Source organism: Opisthorchis viverrini, assembly GCF_000715545.1.
Source record: "Opisthorchis viverrini unplaced genomic scaffold opera_v5_205, whole genome shotgun sequence".
Classification (NCBI taxonomy): domain Eukaryota; kingdom Metazoa; phylum Platyhelminthes; class Trematoda; order Opisthorchiida; family Opisthorchiidae; genus Opisthorchis; species Opisthorchis viverrini.
Window position 1 is genome coordinate 785,764 of NW_008751865.1, and position 21,202 is coordinate 806,965.

At 43.7% G+C, this 21,202-nt stretch overlaps 2 protein-coding genes across 2 annotated transcripts in view; one reads left to right on the top strand and one right to left on the bottom strand.

Moving 5' to 3' along the window:
- T265_08249 (hypothetical protein) overlaps positions 1-21,202 on the top strand; it is a gene marked incomplete at both ends in the record, with an annotated part of 36,407 nt that overhangs the window by 787 nt on the left and 14,418 nt on the right. The window lies entirely within an intron of this gene.
- On the bottom strand, positions 4,762-13,236 carry T265_08250 (hypothetical protein; the record flags this gene model as incomplete). The annotated part of the gene is made up of 7 exons (XM_009173997.1): positions 4,762-4,920; positions 7,695-7,743; positions 8,437-8,519; positions 10,741-10,821; positions 10,867-11,001; positions 11,121-11,361; positions 13,217-13,236. 7 exons carry the CDS (start codon positions 13,234-13,236, stop codon positions 4,762-4,764), a joined length of 768 nt encoding a protein of 255 aa, XP_009172261.1.

Below are 21,202 nucleotides of genomic sequence, written 5' to 3' on the forward strand. Positions count from 1 at the left end.
CATTACCACTCATTGGAGTTTTTTTAGTATATTCCGTTTGTAATCTGTTCAAACGTCGTTCGGACTTGGTGGAACACACGCTCAACTGTAAAGTTATTTTTCCAAGACGTCGTGAACAGAACTAAGGAAAAAACACTGTGATTTTTGGTAGATCGCAATCAATCTTTTGGCCGACATGTCCATAGTTCAATGTGCTGGTTCTTAAAACCTTCGTACCCTCGCTCAAAGCGAATTAACCCACCCTCATTTTGAAGTGTTGTCACTTGAAATGAGTTTCAAAATTAACAGGCAAAGGTTGCTGGCCGACACTTCACGCCTGTCCTCTCCGGTACAAAGGTTGTTTGAAAGCGGAGCCATCGGGAACCTGGGAAAAATGAAACACGGACGCACACAGGTAGGGAAGAAGTATCCACCCCACAGCGCTCTGATGATGTCTTGGTGAGGTAACGCTCAAAAGCCAATTGCCAAGCTCGGCGAACAGATCAACGGCCATCTGATCAACGACCCAGGAACACCAAGCATCTGTGGTCTAACCAGGCAAAGATCGGCCATGATAACTATGTGTAGACATTGGTATCTGCAAAAAATGAGTGCTCTCCTCTGAAGTTCAGACGTGAGAACACTCCAAAGAGTCGAGAGAGAAGTTTCAGGATGGTCAGTACCTGAAACACGGGGTAACTATGAAGGTCAAGTCCCTCAAAATACACAAGGACGGTGTCTCCCTAAGGTCTACTTTTGTGCACTTTTGTGCAGCGTGCCACGAAATTGCATATCAGACTCGAGACCCAAACGCTTATCCCTTCACTGCTCAAAGGATTCTTTTGAACATACAGGCCATCTAGCCGGTGAAGTCCCAGAAATTCAGTTCTATCTATTCTCTTTGTTCTTAATTCCAAGAGATTTCACCTCTCGCCTCTCTCTTTGGCCCCCTAGTGACCATAAAATTCATTACTGAACAAAAGGCTGCGAGTGAAATTTCAAAGCTTCTGTTGGTGATAGTTTTTGGTTACTACTGATATAGATATATATTACTGATACATATGGCCCACTTTGGACAACCACATTGCCACCTTCGTGATACGTTTGGATGGGGATCGAGTGACAGCCTAGCGTTCTTTGATGTACTTATGGGCCCACAGGTCCGTGTTGCCTTTTGTCTTCCAGAGGAACATGTTGAACGGTCAATATTCACCGCTGTCCACTGACACCCCAATAATTTATGAGCGCGAGCTGGTACGGACGTGATTCTGCAAACTGCAGAGACGATAGAATAGAGCAAGAGAAGAAACCCCGCTGCCGAGTGCTCTACTGAAATTCACGATAGAGCTGGAACACAGACAGTCCCAGTTCATTGAACCAGACGAGAAGATTTATGCTTGTTTCCCCTGTTCACAGGTTACCACGTTCAAATCGACATAAAACACTGGCTTTAAAAGGTGTTTATACCGCACCCACTACACCTCATACCGACCGTTAGAGGATTCGCTCTTCATAACCGTGGACCGAGGCTGTCTAAGCCGTCTCCCTCCCCCCACACGTAAGTGGAGGATCATTCCACCAAATACTGCCACGGAGGTCGGAGGTCAAGTTGCAATCCTTCCTCGCCAATATCCAGACATTCGTTCGATACTGGCCATCGGATAGAACGGCACAAACCCTAGGGTTCTGACGACAACTGATGAGCTCCGGAACCCATGTGCAGACAAACTGTTGAAGCAAGCGATTTGGTTACCGTGGTCGGGTTACTTGCAGAACTCAGCCCAACAGTGTGAGTTGAACAACGTTTCTACTCTTCATCTGCATAACTTATCTGTTTTGCCTCCACGACTTAAAACAATAAAGGAAGGGCCAACATAACGTAACATGCTTTCCGTCAGTTCTTACGAGATGAGTAAAGGGGGCATAACTTTATCGCAAGTGGTACCCCATTTAAGCTCGTTCAACCCAGGAGACGCGGAACATTGCAACGGATCGGGCAGCAACACTTTGGATCAAAGACAATTTCTCCAGATACCCTCATTTGAATACGAATTTGGTTTTGATGAGAGCCTCAAATGAATTTTGCTGAATCGCCCCTACATATTGGTCTACTTCAACTGAAGGGGCTTTCAGAAATTCTCCAACGCAATACAGTTATCCAGTGGATGTTCACTCAAATTCTCCGTCAAAATGACAAAATGCACGCGGTATCCTCAGGTGCCAACAAGGCTACAAAGATTGGTGACAAATATTCTGTCGGAAAAACTGTGGTTTAAAAATAATGCGGTCCACCCCCCTCTCAAAATAACGTCACAGAAAAACCAAATGGCTTCTGTAGCTTCATGCCATTTTGAAAACATCGTTTTTTCCTAATGGAATCTCTTGATCGTTGTTTAAATTTGAGGGCACTTGATGATTGCATGGCTTCACAGCTTCACAATTGAATGCGCATAGAATCACCACAACTAATTCTCCGAATTTCTTCCAAAAAATACACGTAGTAATACTTTTTTCCGAAAAAAAGCACATCTAATATTGTGCGTTTTGTTGCGAAAACTACCTTTCTGTTCCATTAGACTAGATACACTGACAACGTTTTGGACGGTCATCGCAGCCTGAGTGATATTTCTTACGTGTGGTTTGTATGAGCCAATCAGATCAGTCCTACCAAGCTGTTATTTGATTGGACAATTCTGAGCTTAGCAAAATGTTCGTGAGGTATATAAATTAACGAATAAGTTGGATTCCTACAAGTACTGCTCATGTTTGTACGCCAACAAAAGGCATCCTGTGTGTGTGAAATCTGATACTATTAATGGATGCTTCAAAAACCGTTTTGTGAAAACGGTGTCACGTGACCAACACCACTATTACATTAGGCTTGTGGAATGGGAACATACTGTGGTAAGTTATCCATATCGTTGGGGCTTTTTTGTTAGGGAAAATTTTAAACCAGTTCCACAATAAATTATTTAGTTCTATCAGTGAATAGAAACAATACTTAACGATCGCTGAGTGAAATTCATGATATTCCTGAAGGAATTTAGCATCCTTACTAAGCTAAATTTACCAAACGAGTTTGAAAAAAACTGGGGATATCAAGGTGTTCCAAAGGCTCCACAATATTCTTAGTGAGACGGGAAGACTTTGGACTTTTTGATGGTCTTGAAGCCAATCTATTTCGAAAAGCCGAGAAGCACTGTAGAGTTGTTTCATTCTCTTTCATGATTACCAGCAATGAACATTTCACGGGACTGTTTGAAATTTTGAACCTGCGACTTGTTAGTTATAAAACACAGTCATTTGGACACGAGAAGCCGGTTGGCACTGTGAATAACTCTCAGAGTATATCTCTACTCATCTTACAATCGCCAAGTCCACAACAGGTGGTAACCAGCTTCGTTCATCTTGTGAATTTTTCACTTGTGTTTATTGCGACGGCCTTGACGTAGATGAACGCCGCATCGCGGGCGACATCAGTGAAATAGATCAGCCTAAATATTTGGGTCTATAATGCAGAAATTTAAATTTCTACAATGACTGGAAGAGTTCTAATTTCACCTCATGCGATAAGAAGGCCAGTATAAAGACCAGGGGAGAAATCTGGGACAATAATTCACCTAAACCAGGTAGTTCAACTCTGAGTTCAAGGTATCTTCCCCGGTTGACCGACCTGTAGTCCGGCTGCAGTCATTTAAGTAGGCTGTTGCTCACATTAGCCGAATTTTCCTCAAACCCTACAGACATTTATGAGCTACTGACTTGAAGAAAAATTTTAAAAAAATCTTGCGCTGATCTAAGAGCTGGAAAGTAGAATAGTTGTCTTTCTGCCCAAAAGACAGTGCGTTGGAATAGTCCCCCGATTCCTTGGCAAGTGCGCCCGCATCGTCCATGAATCCCGAGGGGGCTGTACACACCCCTCCAGTCACTGGAGTTCCCAAGGCCAGATAGGTGCATTTTTGTTTTTTTTATCACACCGGTAAAACGATAATCCCCATATAAATAGAAACATGCAGACTAGAACATATAAACTTTATTTTGTAATGTACTACTCATACGGTTGCTGAAAATTCGTCGACAGCTCACGACCATATAAACTATGTTTCTGCGGAAACCGCCGTGGTGTTTATACTAGTTCAGGTTGACATAACCCAAAGATAACATGACATCTGGGGTGTGTCACTTGATCCCTTTCGCAGGCCTTTATCCGGCAAGCCGCCAACATTGTTATCTACTCACTGCGATGTGACAAGCGGCGCACTTGAGAAGCAGTTCAGGCAAAAGTGGTTTCCGTCAAACGTCCGCGCGCATTCATCTGGCCGATAGCGAGTAATGAAGCGATTTTTGCAGATATTCAGGTTATATCAAATCATGATGAACATCGCTCAGTTGATCTCAGTCACCGAGTCAGTTTTCAAGGTGCGATTGCTGATCGATGACCGTGGAAATCGACCATTTGTTCGTCAAATACTCATATATGTTGGCAGAATAAAGGGATATTCATGGGCTCTAAGAGCAAACGATTTTATGTTTGTTGATATAAACCGAACTGAGCTCGAGATGGCTCAAGGGTTAAGGCGTGAACTTAGTGAGCGGAAGGTCCGTGGTTCAAACCCGATCTCTGCCCTTCCGACTCTCCTGTCTAGGCAGTATCCCAGCCCTCGTGCTTCCTTCGAATGGTGTGGCAAACTAATTTGGCTTTTCGAGAGACTCACCTGGAACCCAGCTGAATCTCTCAGTTGTGATGTTTCCGGGCAACTGAATGTGGTGCATCTGGCCGCCTCATGTTTCAGTCGCTACGATATTCGAACCCCTCAAAAATGAGTGTATTTCGCTAATTTCGTGCAATTTGGTCACAAGTAGAACTTGAGGGCTGCCCCTACCTGATGATCCCCAAGAAGGGTGACACTGGTCGTGGGCTGTCGACGAATTATCAGCAACCTTGTGAGTAGTGGATTACAAACCTACGATTGTTTCTTATTCTTTTCGGTGGGGTATTTTGCGCGCCTCAGCATACATTCATTATAACAACGGTTCCAACAGTTTTTAGTCTAGTTATTTTTCCCTCCAACACCGATTGTGAATGTTGTCTCAGGGCAACACCAAAAAAGAAGGGTTTGTTTGGTTCTTCCCTTAGAAAGTTTGATTGATTTTCACAAGAGTGCCTCCTCTGCTTGGAAATAAGGAAAATCAATCAGTTTTTATTAATTAAAGACAAATTTAACTAAAATGAACGATGGGTTAATATTTCATACCAGTAACAGTCTGGTGATTCAGGATATTTTTTTAGTAAAAATATATTCTAACCAATGAAACACTGGTGGTTAATTTAACGAATAGAACCTTAGTAATACAGCGTGTCTATGCATTGTGAGCCAACCAGAAGTGAGTTCTTGTGAGCACCAATCAAAATCTGCCTACTTCACACAATGAGTCATTCGGTGTACCGGGTCCAGGTAGTAGACCGACTATTCTGGACTGGGCATATTAGTGCTGCAGATCCTCTGTAAATCCAAGGTGGGCGTCATCCGTGTCAACAAGGCTCCACTCTTCAGCGGTAAGCCTCTAGCGCTACTGGGAGTGACCATCGCTGTAAGGAAAAAGCTGGGTATTGTCTTGAATTAGCCGGTTATATGTGCCTGCTCAGAGTGCATTTGGGCCACCGGACAGCTTTTGGCCTACGAGCTGTCCACCACCGTAACCTGACGGGGTTGTAAGTGACTTCCGGAAAACAGTCTCTGTTTTGCCCAAGAGCAGCATCTGTAACCCGATGTTGGCTCTGTCCAGATAAACCGTCAAAGTTATGATCGAACCATTGATTGTGACAGCTGCGTGTTTATACATTCGGAACTTCTTTTCTTAGGAATCAGCTGTTCACTACTCACAAGATTTCATCAGAAGACACGGTTCAATTTTGGACTCTTGCACGCACAGCACGTGATTGGTTGCTCCTATGCGGTAAGCCAGTCATGGGGAATCACTACCTCAGAATTAAGTCATTCAGAATTAGNGCTATTCAATTGAACAAAGATTTCTTAACGAAACTCCGGTGTGAACAAATGAACGAATCGACGCCTGTCACATGTACCGAGGTAGAAACCACGTCATGGTCGGAAGGTGTCATCTTCCAATAGATGGTTATCTTCAAAGAGTTCTTGATATTCCCAAAGAACTTGCAATCAGGCAATGTGGTGATCGCGTTTTTCATACTTCCCAAGATTGCACGTTGAAGAACTGGTTGCGAAACTTTGCATAGAATTTGTGGCAGTTAGTAAACAAGAGTTGTAGTGGAGTAAACAGGAAGTCCAAGAACCGGATACTTGTCGATTAGAAGTCAACAGTGTATTTACAGACGTGTGATCATAGTGGCGAGTGAAGGGGCCGTTCATTCGTTCCGAGTGGTTTCAGAGTGGTAACGCGTCTTGGTCAGGGGATACCAAGGCGACAGCATAACCTCATCGTTTGCAACGAGGAGAAAAGCTCTGTTTGCAAACTTCTAGCGTCCCAAGGTGTCCACCGGTTTGTTAGCTTTTGCAGGGAGTCTGAAGCGCAACTGCTATCCTTAATCTGGTTGCGGAACCTTGGGATGTTTGCTTGGCTACAACTACAGTTTTTTGGAAACTGCTTTTGTCTCAGTGGTTTCTAATCGATTACAGACCCCAAGAAGTTGATGTTTCAGCTTCGTTCTTCAAGCAAATAACGTTCAATTTGTCGCGTGGAATGTTTTGTCACGTTGCAGTTCATACAGACCTATTGTTCCTACTACAATGGGGCTCTTTTTAGGTTTTTAGTGCGCGACGGGGGCCCCGGGAATTGACTTCCTTGATGGAATTGATTTAGTATCGGTAGTCAATGATAGCGACATTCACCCTATGGTCAATAATCCTGTATCTATACTGCATTCGTTTATTTGTTTACACCTGTCACACTTATCTGTACACAATTTTTGACAAAGCCAACATTCAGTCATCGTGTTAACTTGAGTGACCCATTTTTTAGGGTTGTTTACCTAGCATGTGAGGAAAATCCAAGTCGAATAAAGTTGAAAATCTCGATTCTGGCAAAAAAATCTTAGGCGAATATTCGACAGGATAAGATACAATAAGACAGTGAGACGCAACTTCAGGTTTTATTCACTTTTTCACTTGCGACTGCGTTCAGTTTTGTATTTTGGAACAAACGGAGAGAAATCATGGATCTGAGGTCTTGGAAAGCCTTCGTTTTGCCAAAAAAAGTAAAAACAACCAGTTCGAATCCCGCAGTCATGGGTTAGCAAGCACGTCCTTGAAACTAGCCAATTAGGCGACGTCAACTGAGCATCATTGACTATGACGCAAACTGATCGATCATTTTTCACAGGACACTATTGATCACTTGCCTCTTCCCGCTTAACCGTAAGAAATGTCCAATGGTCGCATTATATATGTACACACGAATTTCACTCAGCCATTTAATTCACGCCTGACCTTACCCGTTCATATCACTTTCCGCTTGGAGTGTGGAAAATAAACGTATCTGTTCATTTTTGGATATTTACGCCGATTGATTCTTAGTTCAGGGCTGGTAAATCACCATGTTTAACATCTTCTGGCGCTGATACTTTCATGTTTGATCATAGGAACTCTAGGCTTTTATCTTGTCCATTCAGGAAATTCAATGTCAACAGGTACTTTTAGTCACTGTTCGTTTTTTACTCAGTGGCTCTTACCACAAACTCGTCTCCATTCCACAGTGCACTTTATGGAATGGTCACCAGCTTGCATTCTATTTAGGAAGGTGTAAAAAAAGCTCGCAAGCCAGAGAGCACAGTCACCGAGTTGTACTGATACAGCATTCGGTTAGACCTTCCCCCACGAGTTCTCTTGTACCGTGATTAGTAGGCTACATTTGTACTTAAGTTCAATCGATTTGCTGTTAGTTAGAGGAAACCTGTTACGTTTAGATGGTATCTCTTTGGTTAGTACTGCAGATTTGATACTGTCTTTTTAGAATAACATTTTTGAATCAATAAAAACTGTGATAATCACTGACCGAGTTCTTAACCCGGCAATTTTAACGACATTTCACGTAGGCGCAGTCACCGAGTTTCCGTTAACCTTATGTTCTACCTGACACCAAATTGGACTGTTTTCGAGAAATATATTCATTTGCGAATCAGTTTGGTTTTCAGGAGAGACTCAACTGGAGCTCTCGTTTATGATATTCCGCAACTGAATGTGCTGCACACAGGCCACCCCATATTCGAGATATCGCAGTATAAGTTCATAAAGGAAACTACTCACAAGGATGCTGAAAATTCATCGACAGCTCACGACCGGTTTCGCCCTTCTCGATGCTCATCAGGTTGGCACAGTCCTCGAGTTTCCGTAAACCTTATGTTCTGCTTGAACCCAAATTGGACTGTTTTGCGAGAAATACACTCATTTGCGAACCAGTTTGATTTTTTGAGAGACTCACCTGGAACCCAGCCCGTTTGTGCTGTTCTCAAACAACTGAATTTCAGGTACTTCCCAATCTTGCGATTGGTACAATTTACTCGTCTGAAATGAAACAAATCTGGAACAAAAACTGTGTAGCAGAGTATTTGTTTTCATACTTTATCAAGGAATCAATAAGGAGCTATAGATTAAATTGGAGAAATAAAGCCGAGTTAAACACTGTCCATTAGAGCAGAGGTCGACTGCAAATGTCGGGTGAACTTAAAATGCATAGCGTTAAATGGATGGCAACAGTCCTAAGCACATATGCGGGAGCCTAGTATATACAGCTGTGCATACAGAAAAGTCCCCCTGAACTAGGAGCACACTACTCATAAGGTTGCTGAAAAGTATTTGATAGCCCATGATCTCTTTCAGGCTTCTCGAAGCTCACCAGTTGGGAACATGACCCAAGTTCTCATGTTTCGAGTAAACCTGATTTCACAAGGCCTGCGAAGTACATTCGTTTGCAAAATAATTTGTTTCATAAAAGAATTTCCACATGAATCCTACGTCAATCGCTTTTTTCGTTTCGCACTATCCTTTAAATGAATGGTGAACAACTCAAGATTCGATTTTTGGAGACTCATCCATACGAGCAACAGTATCATCTGTCTTGCACTTGTCGATGAGTTTTACTGAGGTCCCCCGTGGTTTTCGCTTTCACAAAACACCAAGAGCACAAACCGAAGTCCTATCGTGATAACCATCGTTCATAGCACGTGATCTTACCGGAAGTTTATTCACTGTCGGTGCTTTCAAAGTCAGTCGGTAACGCTGTTTGGATGAACGTTGATCATCCCGATCCTCGTAGCTTGAAAAGTTGCAGTTGAGGGGTGGTCCATCTCGGGCAGGGCCTCGTCAGACCCCACTGGACTGTTCCCAGCTATGGGTGGCCTTTTCTGAAGGAGTCACACGGTGTGTTACATCACACTGGCTCACCTAGAAGCCAAGCTCAGGTAGTATAGAGTAGGCACTTCTCAACCACTAACTGCCCGACAACGGCGAGCGAAATCCGCGACAAAATTGCCGCTTCTAGGGTACATATCAAATAAGCACGAAACTGCTCTACAAACAAGCGTCGTTGGATGTTACATCATCTATTATCACCCTCAGTGATACGGCAGCTTAATTGTCTACCCTCAACCTGGATCGAGTCATCTGCAAAGATTCTATTTTCCGAGGATAAACTCCGGCTAATTAGATTTGGAATGAACCAATAGGGTCCGCGAGAATACGGTTTCCTTCTTGCCGGTAAACAGACAATCCAGCGCACGAAAAAGCGAATTGGTCAGAACAACGCGTTGGGAATTCGCTCTGACCGTAGTGTTCGTGCAATCTGAGTTGGAAAACAACAAAAATGGGCTTTAGTGAGTAGTGTGCTTTGGTAGTAGTGGGTTTTGTGAGTAGTGCATTACATGTATCGCTATATCCCGAATATCGTAGTGACTGAAACATGAAACGGCCTGGTGTAGCACATTCACTTGCCTGTAAACATCACAAAAGAGCTGGGTCACAGGTGAGTCTCTCGAAGAACCAAATTAGTTTGCACCTGAGTGTATACTCGATAATTTCGTTCAATTTGGTTTCAAGTAGAACATAAGGTTGACGGAAACACGGAAACTGCGCCTACCTGATGAGCCCCGAGTGGAAGGGCGAAACCGGTCGTGGGCTGTCGACGGATTTTCAGCAATCTTATGAGTAGGGCTTTGGTTATCTTCGAGTAAGGTCTTTGTAAACTGCCTTAGAGTTCCATGTAAATATTGCACGCCTTTTGATCTTGGGATCGTCCGCTATGCCACTCATCTGCTGTTCAACACATAGTGAACTCTGTTTCAAATGTGAACACGTGACCAGGAGAAGTACGAAGACGTCAGCGGATCAATGCCAAGGCGGGAAATTAATATTGCATACTTGGGTGTGCTTTCAAAAGAAATACGAAAAAAAGGATTCACTAATTGCAAATCAGTTGCCAAGAGCACTGAAAGTAACAAGTCACTCAGAATTTGGTGACGTTTGTTCAACGAGGTTTTCAATTTTTGGCAATATTTTAGAAATCGTTGCGGTAATTGGACTATGTTATACTGTCATTGAATTAAACAAAACTTAGAGCTCGAACGTGAAAATTGTCTGTTTCAATCAACATAACCACCAAAAAATACCAAGCAAATGTACCCGATCGATCTTAGAGGAATTTGTTTAAGTAGCGTGAGCAATGAAAGCTGAAAGGCGCAGCAAAGTACACTCATTTCCAAACAAATTTGGTTTTGCCACGGAGACTCACCTGGAACCCAGCTGAATCTCTCGGTTTTGATGTTTCCAGGCGACTGAATGTGCTACACCAGGCCGCCTCACGTTTCAGTCGCTACGATATTCGAGATATCGTGATACATCATAAGGTTGCACCCACCTGTTGAGCCCCAACAAGGGAGAAATCGGTTGTGGGCGGTCGAAGAGTTTTCAGCAACCTTATGAGTGCATGTGCATTCACTGAAGGACAGCAACCACTTGGTCGCAAAAAGCGTGTAGTCAGAACACCGGGGACCTCACCTAAATTATATTAATCCATCATTATTGAACATATTTAGTTGCGTGTGAGATGAGTGGTTTTTTTTGCACATGGACACTAGGTAATTTGGAGTGGTGGTGAAAGTGAGTTCACACATGTGGCAACCTGTCCAGCCGAACGGACCGATCGATCGTCAAAACCGGGACAGTTACTGGGTCGTCGTTCGATGGGTCGGGCACACTAATCTCATCGCTCAAGTGTGAACACGTTCGCATGTTCAGACGTGAAAATTCAGATGCATCCAACGTGGGCTCGTGGAGTAATGGATACACGCTCGCCTCGCATATCAGATGTCCGGGGTTCAAATCCCGGCACGGACATTGGAAATGCACTGTTCTAATAAGAGCGAAATCGAGTTCAGTTCCTCCCTATGGTGTGGGCTCACCGGACTAATTACGCCAGAACAGAAGGACGGCCGCCCAAATAAGTTTGAATGTTTCCATTCTCCTGCAGCTGTGGCGATCGATCATTGCTCGGTATCTTGTGGTCGTACTCCCTCTTTCTATCTCTTCAACCCGATAATTTTTCCCAATAGAGACAGAAGATGCCCACACTCGATTGAATTCCAAGCTTATAAATAGCCACCATTTAGGTGTAATATACTACTCACAAAGTTACTGAAAACTCATCGACCGCCCACGACTGGTTTCAGCTTCTTTGTGTCACTCAGTTATGCGGCAACATCCGAATTGTCTTCAGCTGATTGAACCGGGAGAATGACCTTGAGAATCGCCTTAAAATCTTCGCTATATACGCTAGTTGTAATTATGGTATCATAATTCCCGGCACGTTTTGGAAAGTGATACCGAGTTGGAGCTCGTACCACAGACATCTTTATGATTGGTAAACGACACTTACCGAAAATTTACGTCGACAGGTTTCGGCAGCAAATGTTCTTTGGTTTGGGAAAACAAGAAGGATATGAGAAAACAAATATTCTACCAGTTTGGCAATTCGCTTGGAGAGTTTGTGCTCCCTTGGGGAGGTTTCTTGAACAACAAGCCTTGTCAGCTCCTTGGAGCACAATCATGGGCGGCGCCGGTGAAATGGAAGGCATCTTTCAGGGCAGCGTTTTAGATCAGCCAATACGAACTTAGCGACTACAAGCTACTAGATATTAAATTAAAAATCCTCATTTGCACAGAGTAGTTGAAAGTGGAACATTTTCAAGAATTATCTTAAACTTTCCTGGATGTACTTTGAATATTAAGCAAAAATCTACAATAATGAACTACGGAACAGTTTGATAGCCCCCGTACTGACCTTCCATCATATTCAGAAATCGAGATTTGTCACCTAACCAGGCACTACTCGCACGTTTCTTCAGTAGTACACATCGTTACACCATTATTTGACCGTTGTAGGAAAGTGAACTTATCATGGGTTCTACGGCGGGCTCACGTAACTTTTGATATAATTATAGAAGACACCACTACCTTCGTAATCCGTAAAACGCCAGGGTCACGTGATCCGGTCAATTAAACGAATTTCTCACCACATGAGGCTCTCTAACAATCCCCAGACTCCACAGATGGTATGCATCAGCTTGAAGTTTAGTAAATTCCACCCGCCGACACAAGTCTGGTGGAACATAGCACAGCTTGAAACCAGCCGTGGTATCTCTCCTGGCAGGCTGAACGTTTCTCGAAGGGCACAGTTTCACACCGAAAACGAATAATTTACAAACAATCGCTTGCGAAATGTCACTCATCAAGGTGAATGCTCGATACACCCGTGGGTCTTATTGTCCTCCCGTTTTGTAGGATCCACCCTTAGGTGAATAAAAATAGATTAACAGTTATAGATACCCATGTGTGTCCGTTTTTCAGAGAATTTGACGAATAGTAATTCCTGGTACGACCTCCCACGAACATTTTGTGTTGCTATGGCAACTGCTACCCGAAGTCGCTGTGACAATTATTCGCCTTGCCACATAGTATAATAATGACTATTCGCCTCGCTGTCATTAATCTAAGGGCGACCAACAGCAACTGGTGGATTCGCGCTGGAATGTTCGAGAATAGATGGATCGTTCTGTCCCCGATTACGAAACTAATGGTATAATCGTGCCAAATTTTTGTTTCAAACGTCTCCCCACCAATCAAAGCGATATCATCAGTGCGCAGTGTGATCGCGCGCCGACGCGTTCCGTTCACTTAAACAAGACGCAACCACCCACAGAGGCGTTTACCGTGACTGCCGATGAGACATTTACGGCTAAAATGTCATGTTCAGCAAACGCTTCACAAGAAAACCAAAGACATAATATACTACTCTTAAGGTTGCTGAAAACCTCGACATTATACACGAGAAATTCAGCCGGGTTCCAGGTGAGTCTGTCGCAAAACCAAACTAGTTTGCAACTGAGTGCATTTCGCTAATTTCTTGCAATTTGGGTTCAAGTGGAACATAAGGTTGACGGAAACTTGGGGACTGAGCCTGCCTGATGAGCCCGAAGTAGAAGGGCGAAACCGGTCGTGGGCTGTCGAAGAGTTTTCAGCAATCTTTTGAGTATTTTCCTTTATGAAAATATACCGCGATATCTGGAATATCGTGCCAACTGAAACATGAGGTGGCCTCTGTGCAGCACATTCAATTGTAGAATATCATAAACGAGAGATTTCGTTGAGTGAAATCCAAATTGATTTGCAAATGGGGGTGTTTTTCGAAAACAGTCTAATTTGGGTTCAATTAGAACATAAAGTTGACGGAAACTCGGGGACTGCGCCTACCTGATGGGCCCAAAGAAGGGCGAAATCGGTCGTGGTCCGTCTAAGAATCTTCAGTAACCTTACGAGTAGTGTGTTGTGTCCATATATTTATTACGAAACATGAGGCAGCAGAACATTCAGTTGCTTAAAAACATTGAAAACGGGAGACTCAGCCGGGTTCCGGGTGAGTCCCCCATTAAAACCAAATCGAAATGAGAATTGGTGTATTTATCGAGGGTCAAAGACAGTTTTGTACACCTGAGGACGGATTTTCAGAATACGAAGATTTCAAAGGTGCCAGGTGAGCAAGTTTGTCCCCCATAAAAAAAACTGGCTGTACACTGAGCAACGAGAGAGCCTCAGCCGCGGGCACGATATCCAGACACTTCTTGTCGGAACAGACTTAACCGATCACGGTCAAGGCCTAGGTCTTTCCCGGAGGGTATTTGATTCGACGTCCATACACTTCATCGTGGGATCTTGTGGCATACTACAACTTCACTTACGCTCCCGGCTTTTGCAAGTGAAACGTTTCTGTTAGTGAGAACTGAGTTATTGGCACAAAGTTATGTTTTAGAGGGGCCTTGGTGTGTGATTTCTGGCCACCTAGCCCGATTAGAGACGGAGAACAGCTCATTGGTTGGTTCACAGGACTGATGTAGAATGGAATAGGCAGTCAACGGGCACAGAATTCTCAGCAACCTTGTGAGTAGTATGTGTTCCATCAAGAATATAACTTGGGATATCTGGAATATTTCACCGGCTGAAACATGGAGCGGTAGCGTTTGTCGGAAGCTCGCAATTCATCTGATAACACAAACATTCTGTCAAACCGAAGAAAAACCGCTTCGTTTGAGATGTATTCACCACAGTGGCAGGTGGTTTCCGGGGAGAAACGGTGAACAAAACAATGGTGATTTGATTTTTTTTCATATGTGTACAACCAAAAGTTCGTTAACTCCGAGACTGGTCAGTGCAGTCCATCGGTCGATCGGTCCATCCTCAGTACTTCCCAAGGAAGTTGAGATTCTCCGTCCGTTCGACACAAAGTCGTACTACCACTTCGAACTACAGCCTCCCTTGAAGGAACGCCTTCGGGAGATTCCAGAGTGTATCTTTATGGGAGGACCAGGAACTACCCCCTCCCCCGCGTGCCATATCTCGTGCATTCCAAATTTTAAACTTTGAGTCGAAAACAGTGTTTTTTGTATGTCATTTTACCTGGAATTGTCTCAATTCGTACTTTTGCATGATTAACAGGGTCACCTTTTTTGTCGCCACCATTACCCAGCCAAAGACTGCCAAACGAGATCATCCACTCCTCGGATGACAAATTTTTTTACACATACGAACGAATAACTTGGAGGCTGACAAAAAATCGGTCGTGGTTGAATCGTCATGCTCTGTCTTTCGCCTACTTCTCAGCCATAATAACACCTCTCTGTGTTCCCCTGAGAATGGTTAATTTGATTAAGGTGTGCAAGGAGTGAAGTAAATTGTGACGTATTAAAAACAATGTTGATCCCTTGGGACAAAAAAACTGGACTTTACGTGTGTTGCTCATCACGAGAGTAGATAAATAAAAATTAGTTTTTTAAACACCAATCTCATACGAACATGACGCTCTCTCTCCACACAATTTTCGACCCCCTTAACAGGAGGATGACGATACTACTTCTAAGTCGATGAAAACGCTTCACGCTCAATCTGGATTTCGCCAGTGTTGTGTTTCATTTGACAAATCTAGTCTCTAACTCTCCATCACGCTCATTTTTCGCAAAAACACCAGTCTTTTTGTAAGTCGCGGTGGAGATTCATTCGCAATTTGAGTCAATGTTGACGGGAGAACGAAGTTGAAATCCTTTCACTGCCGTGACCGTTCTTATGAAAGGCAATGAGAATATTTTGACATCTTGCGTAATTTTAGAATTTCTAACAAAGATTTCGCTTTTTTAGTGAAGCCAGTCTATGCCGAAAAGCCAAGAAACACCTTACACCTGTTTCCTCCCTGTGCATCTTTCAAAACCCCTGGAAGACTCGAACCCGTGACCCTGAGTTTCCAGAGATGAACACCCTTAACGGTTCCGAATAAGGATGAAAAGGCTGCACGGTATGGGTTAATATACACTCATTTGCAAACTAATTTGGTTTTTCAAGAGGTTCACCTGGAACCCAGCTGAATCTCTCGTTTGTGATGTTCCCAGGCAACTGAATGTGCTGCACGAGGCCGCCTCACTTTTCAGTCGCTACGATATTCGATATATCGCGATACATGTATATATTTGTAATGTACTACCCATAAGGTTGCTGAAAATCGGTCGACAGCCAACGACCGGTTTCGCCTTTTTTGGGGCTCATCAGTTAGGCGCAGGAACACCAAATTAGTTTGCAAATGAGTGTATATTCGCTAATTTCGTGCAATTTGGTTTCAAGTAGAACGTAAAGTTGACGGAAACCCGGGGACTGCGCGCCTACCTGATGAGCCCGAAGTGGAAGAGCGAAACCGGTCGTGTTCTGTCGAGGAGTTTTCAGCAACCTTATGTGTAGTACATTACAAATATATGGGCTGTACGGTACTTTTCGGTTGTCACCAAAAAAACTTGCGTGACATAGTTCCCACGAGGAATCCCAAAATATTCTCACATTAGCAACAACGTTTAAATTGAATAAATTGACCGAACGCAGGTCTGTCGTTTGTACCGCTTCATGAATCAAGATGACTATTAGGAGAACCAGCTCCGACCGCAACAGGACCAGATAACAGCCAATGGAGTAACGGTTTTTCGTTGAGACAGATTTCGTTGGTTGTTTTTCAACCGTCCTTGACAAATGAGTTGTATTCTTAGTATTACATTTTGACCCGCTTGAATGTGACAGTGATCAATAGATCAGCTGGCTCGCACGCTCATTGACTTTTTCTGGTTCGGCCAACCCCACCAGGCAATCAAGCGACTATTCAGACAGGGGTTCACGGTAATAAGAAGGCATTAAGGGACTGTGGTCCACAACAAGTTGGCGACGGAACAACTGGAAATCGAACTCCGCACTGCCACTTCCACATGAAGAACGGCAACATCAGCAAGCAAAATTTGAAGAGTCTCATTTGAGGTTAGTCGAAGCAATCCTTCACAAATTGGAAACTTGAAACGAAAAAATCCTCTGCTGACTCTGTATTAAGTAGTTACTATGTAAATCAAGGCTACGGAACACTACGCGGAAGACGAACATGTAGAGTACAACTTTGCATTCGTCGTACACTTGATCTCACGTCGGGAGTGAAAAGCTTAGATAAATAAGACACATCAAGGGGAAGACACGATCCAGCTTTCCTCAAAGGTGCGCAGCGAAAACAGGGATGAATTCAAAGTAAAAATTAGAGGAGGCAGAGTTGTGGGTCAACTCGCCCGATGTAGCATTTTAAGGCATCAAGACGACTCACCAATTCAATGTCCACTTTATGGCGAGCTTCTGTGACCATCAGAATGTCGCTCAAAAGCCCCTCGCCAATCTCTCCGTTATACTTCTAAAGTGTCCCTTTTTTCAAATCACTCATCAGATTTTTGGATACGGAACTGAATTGTCAGCGTCGGATGACCCGAATATCAAATAAGTTTGAAAACACGAATTTATCGACTGTGTAACTAATCCAACCGGTTCGACGCCCTTGCTAAATTCTTAGTCAAAACTGGGCTAATCTGTGTCATGAGAAACAAAATCACTCTTCGGTTCACTGGCTGAGTTCTGTGGTGCCTAACTTCTGAACGAGAGGGCGCGCGTTCGACCGACTAAGCACAGATGTTCAAGTCCCGCAACTTATCAGCTTCTTTGAGCTGATCGTCCCTTAGTGAATTGTAGATAAAGTCGCATACTAGGGATGGACGAAGTCGGTCACGTGTTCACCTGTTTTCACCCGTCGCGAATATGAAAAACGGCCAAGAAAACGACATATTGTGCAGATGTTTAGGTTGGCTCCGAGGTAAAGACGAGTGATCGTTTGATGTTGCGCAAAGTCAACTGACTGAGCGCCAAATGTGTCGACCTGACCCGTTTGGTTTCCATCACATATTCTGATATCGGTGACACTGTAGGTCACCTAGTCTATTGTTGTTTGCGCGGTCAACCAGGAGATGCTTAGTCATCACCAGAACGTCCCTTCCATATTTGGTGTAATTGCGTCAGGATATGCCATCGACCTGAAGGAACGCTACTGTGATAGAATTCAAGGAATAGCACGCTCGTTGGGCTATTGGAACATCCAAATTTTCTGCAGCGGTTGTTTGATTGGATGCGGAATGCTTTCAGATAATTTGTTCTTGGCATGAGATATCCCGTCCTCCAAGTGGGGCGAAAATGCCGAGGAGTACTGTGCAACCGTTTCATCCTTATTGAGAACGATCGGCAGTGCGCATCTAACAAAACTGAATAAGTTTCGAACACGAAACCTCCTGCCCAGTGTTTAAACAATTTACCGTCTGGCCACGAGCGGTTTATCAGCGGTGGGGTCAACTCGCCACTCATCAACCAATCACGGGCTTCAGTGGTCACGTGTTGATTGGCTCTTAGATTGGCGTAATTTTATCGATTGAAATGTGATGACTGCATGTGGAATTTCAAGCACGACATGCAAGTCATAACATAAGATGAGTAATCTTCCTAGCATTACCATTTAAAGTACACTGAGTTTTTTGTCTTTTCGGGGGTTCAAATCTCCAAGGGAGGTTCTAAATAGGACCATTCAAACGAGCATCACCAATCCAAAATCGTGACCCTAATATTAATTTTCTAAGTAAGTAAAAGTTTCGGCAATGCTTCAAAAGGAAAGCTTCAAAAGTAGAGTCGAAAAAGACATTTAAAAAAGTAAATAATGCGCTTTTTTCTACTGACCGAGCAGTTTTTCATCACCCGTTATCGACTACTTCCTGTTCGTAACACGTTCACACTCTCATCATGAACAATGTTCTCTAGAGGAAAAAAAGAGACAAAGCATGATGTCTGAAAACTATTCATCTGTAGCATTTAACAGACCGGACGCCAACTCGTTCATACACTTACACCGTCAGAAATTGTCTGAATAGTGCTCACCTTTCATTGCATTGCAATAACATGGTAGTGATCAGTGGAGGGCGAGGAAAGCTCACCGAAGAATGCTTGTGAACGAATCATGGTGCGGTTAGGAGTTTATATTGCGGTCGAAATTATTTCTGGTTTTGATTGTTGGAATACAACAAGGCAGCTATGGTGTGACCATGAGGCGAAAGCCAGCTAGGTTGTCATTAGTCTTAGCTGTGGTTGCGAGCAAAATTCATAGTGTAATTATACCACAAGGAATATTACATGAGTTAAGTAAATCGATTTTCAGAATATTACGGGCGCTATTGGCCAACTAATGAGCTCAGTCAGGTCAGTAAGTAAGATCCGGAGTCATAAGTAGGTTGTATATTTTTGCTGTGTCCCCAGGTCAGACAATCTGCGCTATAACACGTGATTTGTACAGAGGACGTCTAAACCACGTCCTGACCAAGTTTGCTGCCCAAGTAACCACACATTTTTCGATTAGGGTTATATAATTACTGGCAACTTACAGTATGAAGTGAGACAGGGTTCACGCAGACTGAGCTCAGAGGGTCTAGACCCCCCCGTTGGGACCTGATGTTGAAAATTGCTGAGTAGTACTACGCCCAGACGGTCACTCCAGTTTGTCCTGATATGCTTTCCTGTTTGTGGACAACTTTTAAATTTGGAGAACAAACATTCCAAAGGTCGAAAACAAATCGGACCAAAACAGTGCACGGGCGCCAAGTTCCCCGCGTCTAAGGGAACCAAAACTTATCCATGCGCGTCTCAATTAGAGGGTGGCAACTGCCCGAGGCAGACTTCCGCCATCACCTTCCCAAAGAACGGTTTCTTCAATGTTATGTCCGAGTCCGTAGGCCTCAGTCAAAACTCTCAAAAGTTCCTCTGTCTCAAATTGTCGTTTGAATCGAAGTAGCTCCGAGTCAGCGAATATACACTCATTTGCAAACGAATTCGGTTCTTTCGAGAGACCCACCTGGAACCCAGTAGAACATGAAGTTGACGGAAACTCGGGGACTGCGCCTACCTGATGTGCCCAAAGTGGAAGGACGAAACCGGTCGTGGGCTGTCGATGGAATTTCAGCAACCTTATTAGTAGTACATTACAAAGATATAGCTTCGATTCAGTTTTACTACTTTGTTGGAAACCTTGTCACATCATTTCCATTTGGCTGTTTTTGTCTGGCAACCAGATGGTGCATGGGGAACTTTGATGACGCGACCAAGTACAACCCTATCATTCGCCCCTCTCCTAGTAACAACCAGGAGTCAATTTAAATCGGTCTCATTCCTCTGTGGCACTGCCCGGGAAGCACACTGAAAAAATACTTAATCCTCATCGCTTTTTAATTGATTACCAATTGCTTTACGCTCATAACCGGACATTCAACCGTCGACAGCTGACCGATTCGCATCACAGCGGTGTGGGCATGGCTGACGGCGTTTCCACTACATTCGGAATCAAGATGTGAATGCCACACGTGTGCAATTCGCTTTGACCTCTTCAGTTGTACAAGTGATTGGTTCCGCGCCGCACGAATTTTCAGAAAACGGCGGCGGTATTGCACATAGCATATTCGACTTTCCCGGGAGAGAAAAACACACAGCGAAAATTCACCCCTCTGTGTCTGTTTTTTTTTCGACCTACCCGAGTTTTTCAGTCGATTCAAAGCACGGCCTACGTACTATACTATCAAAATACATTCAGGTTCCAGTTGGAAAGCTACTCGAAATATCGCGTACAGACGTAACTCACAATTTATACGCTGGTTGAAGGCTGCTTGACCGCTCACGCCCCACTTGGAGCTCATCCAGTTACTGATTTCATGCTTTCCTTGAATAAGAAATTATCAGCAAGGCCAGAGAAATGTACGTGGATCTCCTGACAAAGCGTCCACTGAGCTCTCAAAAAGTTTGCAGCAACACTGCAAGAAAGTATGTCGTGATATTTCCAATGCAACTAAAACGTGAGGCGACATTTGTGCATCAAATTGAACTAAAGAATTCCACAAACGAGAGATTCAGCTGGGATTCAGTTGGTTTTCACTTTTAATCCAACTTGGTCTCCAAACACGGGTATTCCGAAAATGGCGCCCAATCTTGGGTCAAGTAGCATATAGGATGGACAAATGCATGACTCTTGGACTGCGCCCACATCGTGAACCCCAAGAAGACTAACAAAACCGGCCATGGGGTGTCGAAACGGTTTCAGCGACCTTATGAGTAGCGTTTCTTAGAAAACTAACATCCAGAATATCGTACCAGATGAAACATGAGACACCTTTGCGCAGCACATCCAGCTGAAGAGCGTCATCAACGAGAGGTTCATATGTTTGTCTTTAGAAGCAGTGTAATTTGAAGATGACTGTATTCTCCCATCTTCGTTCGATACT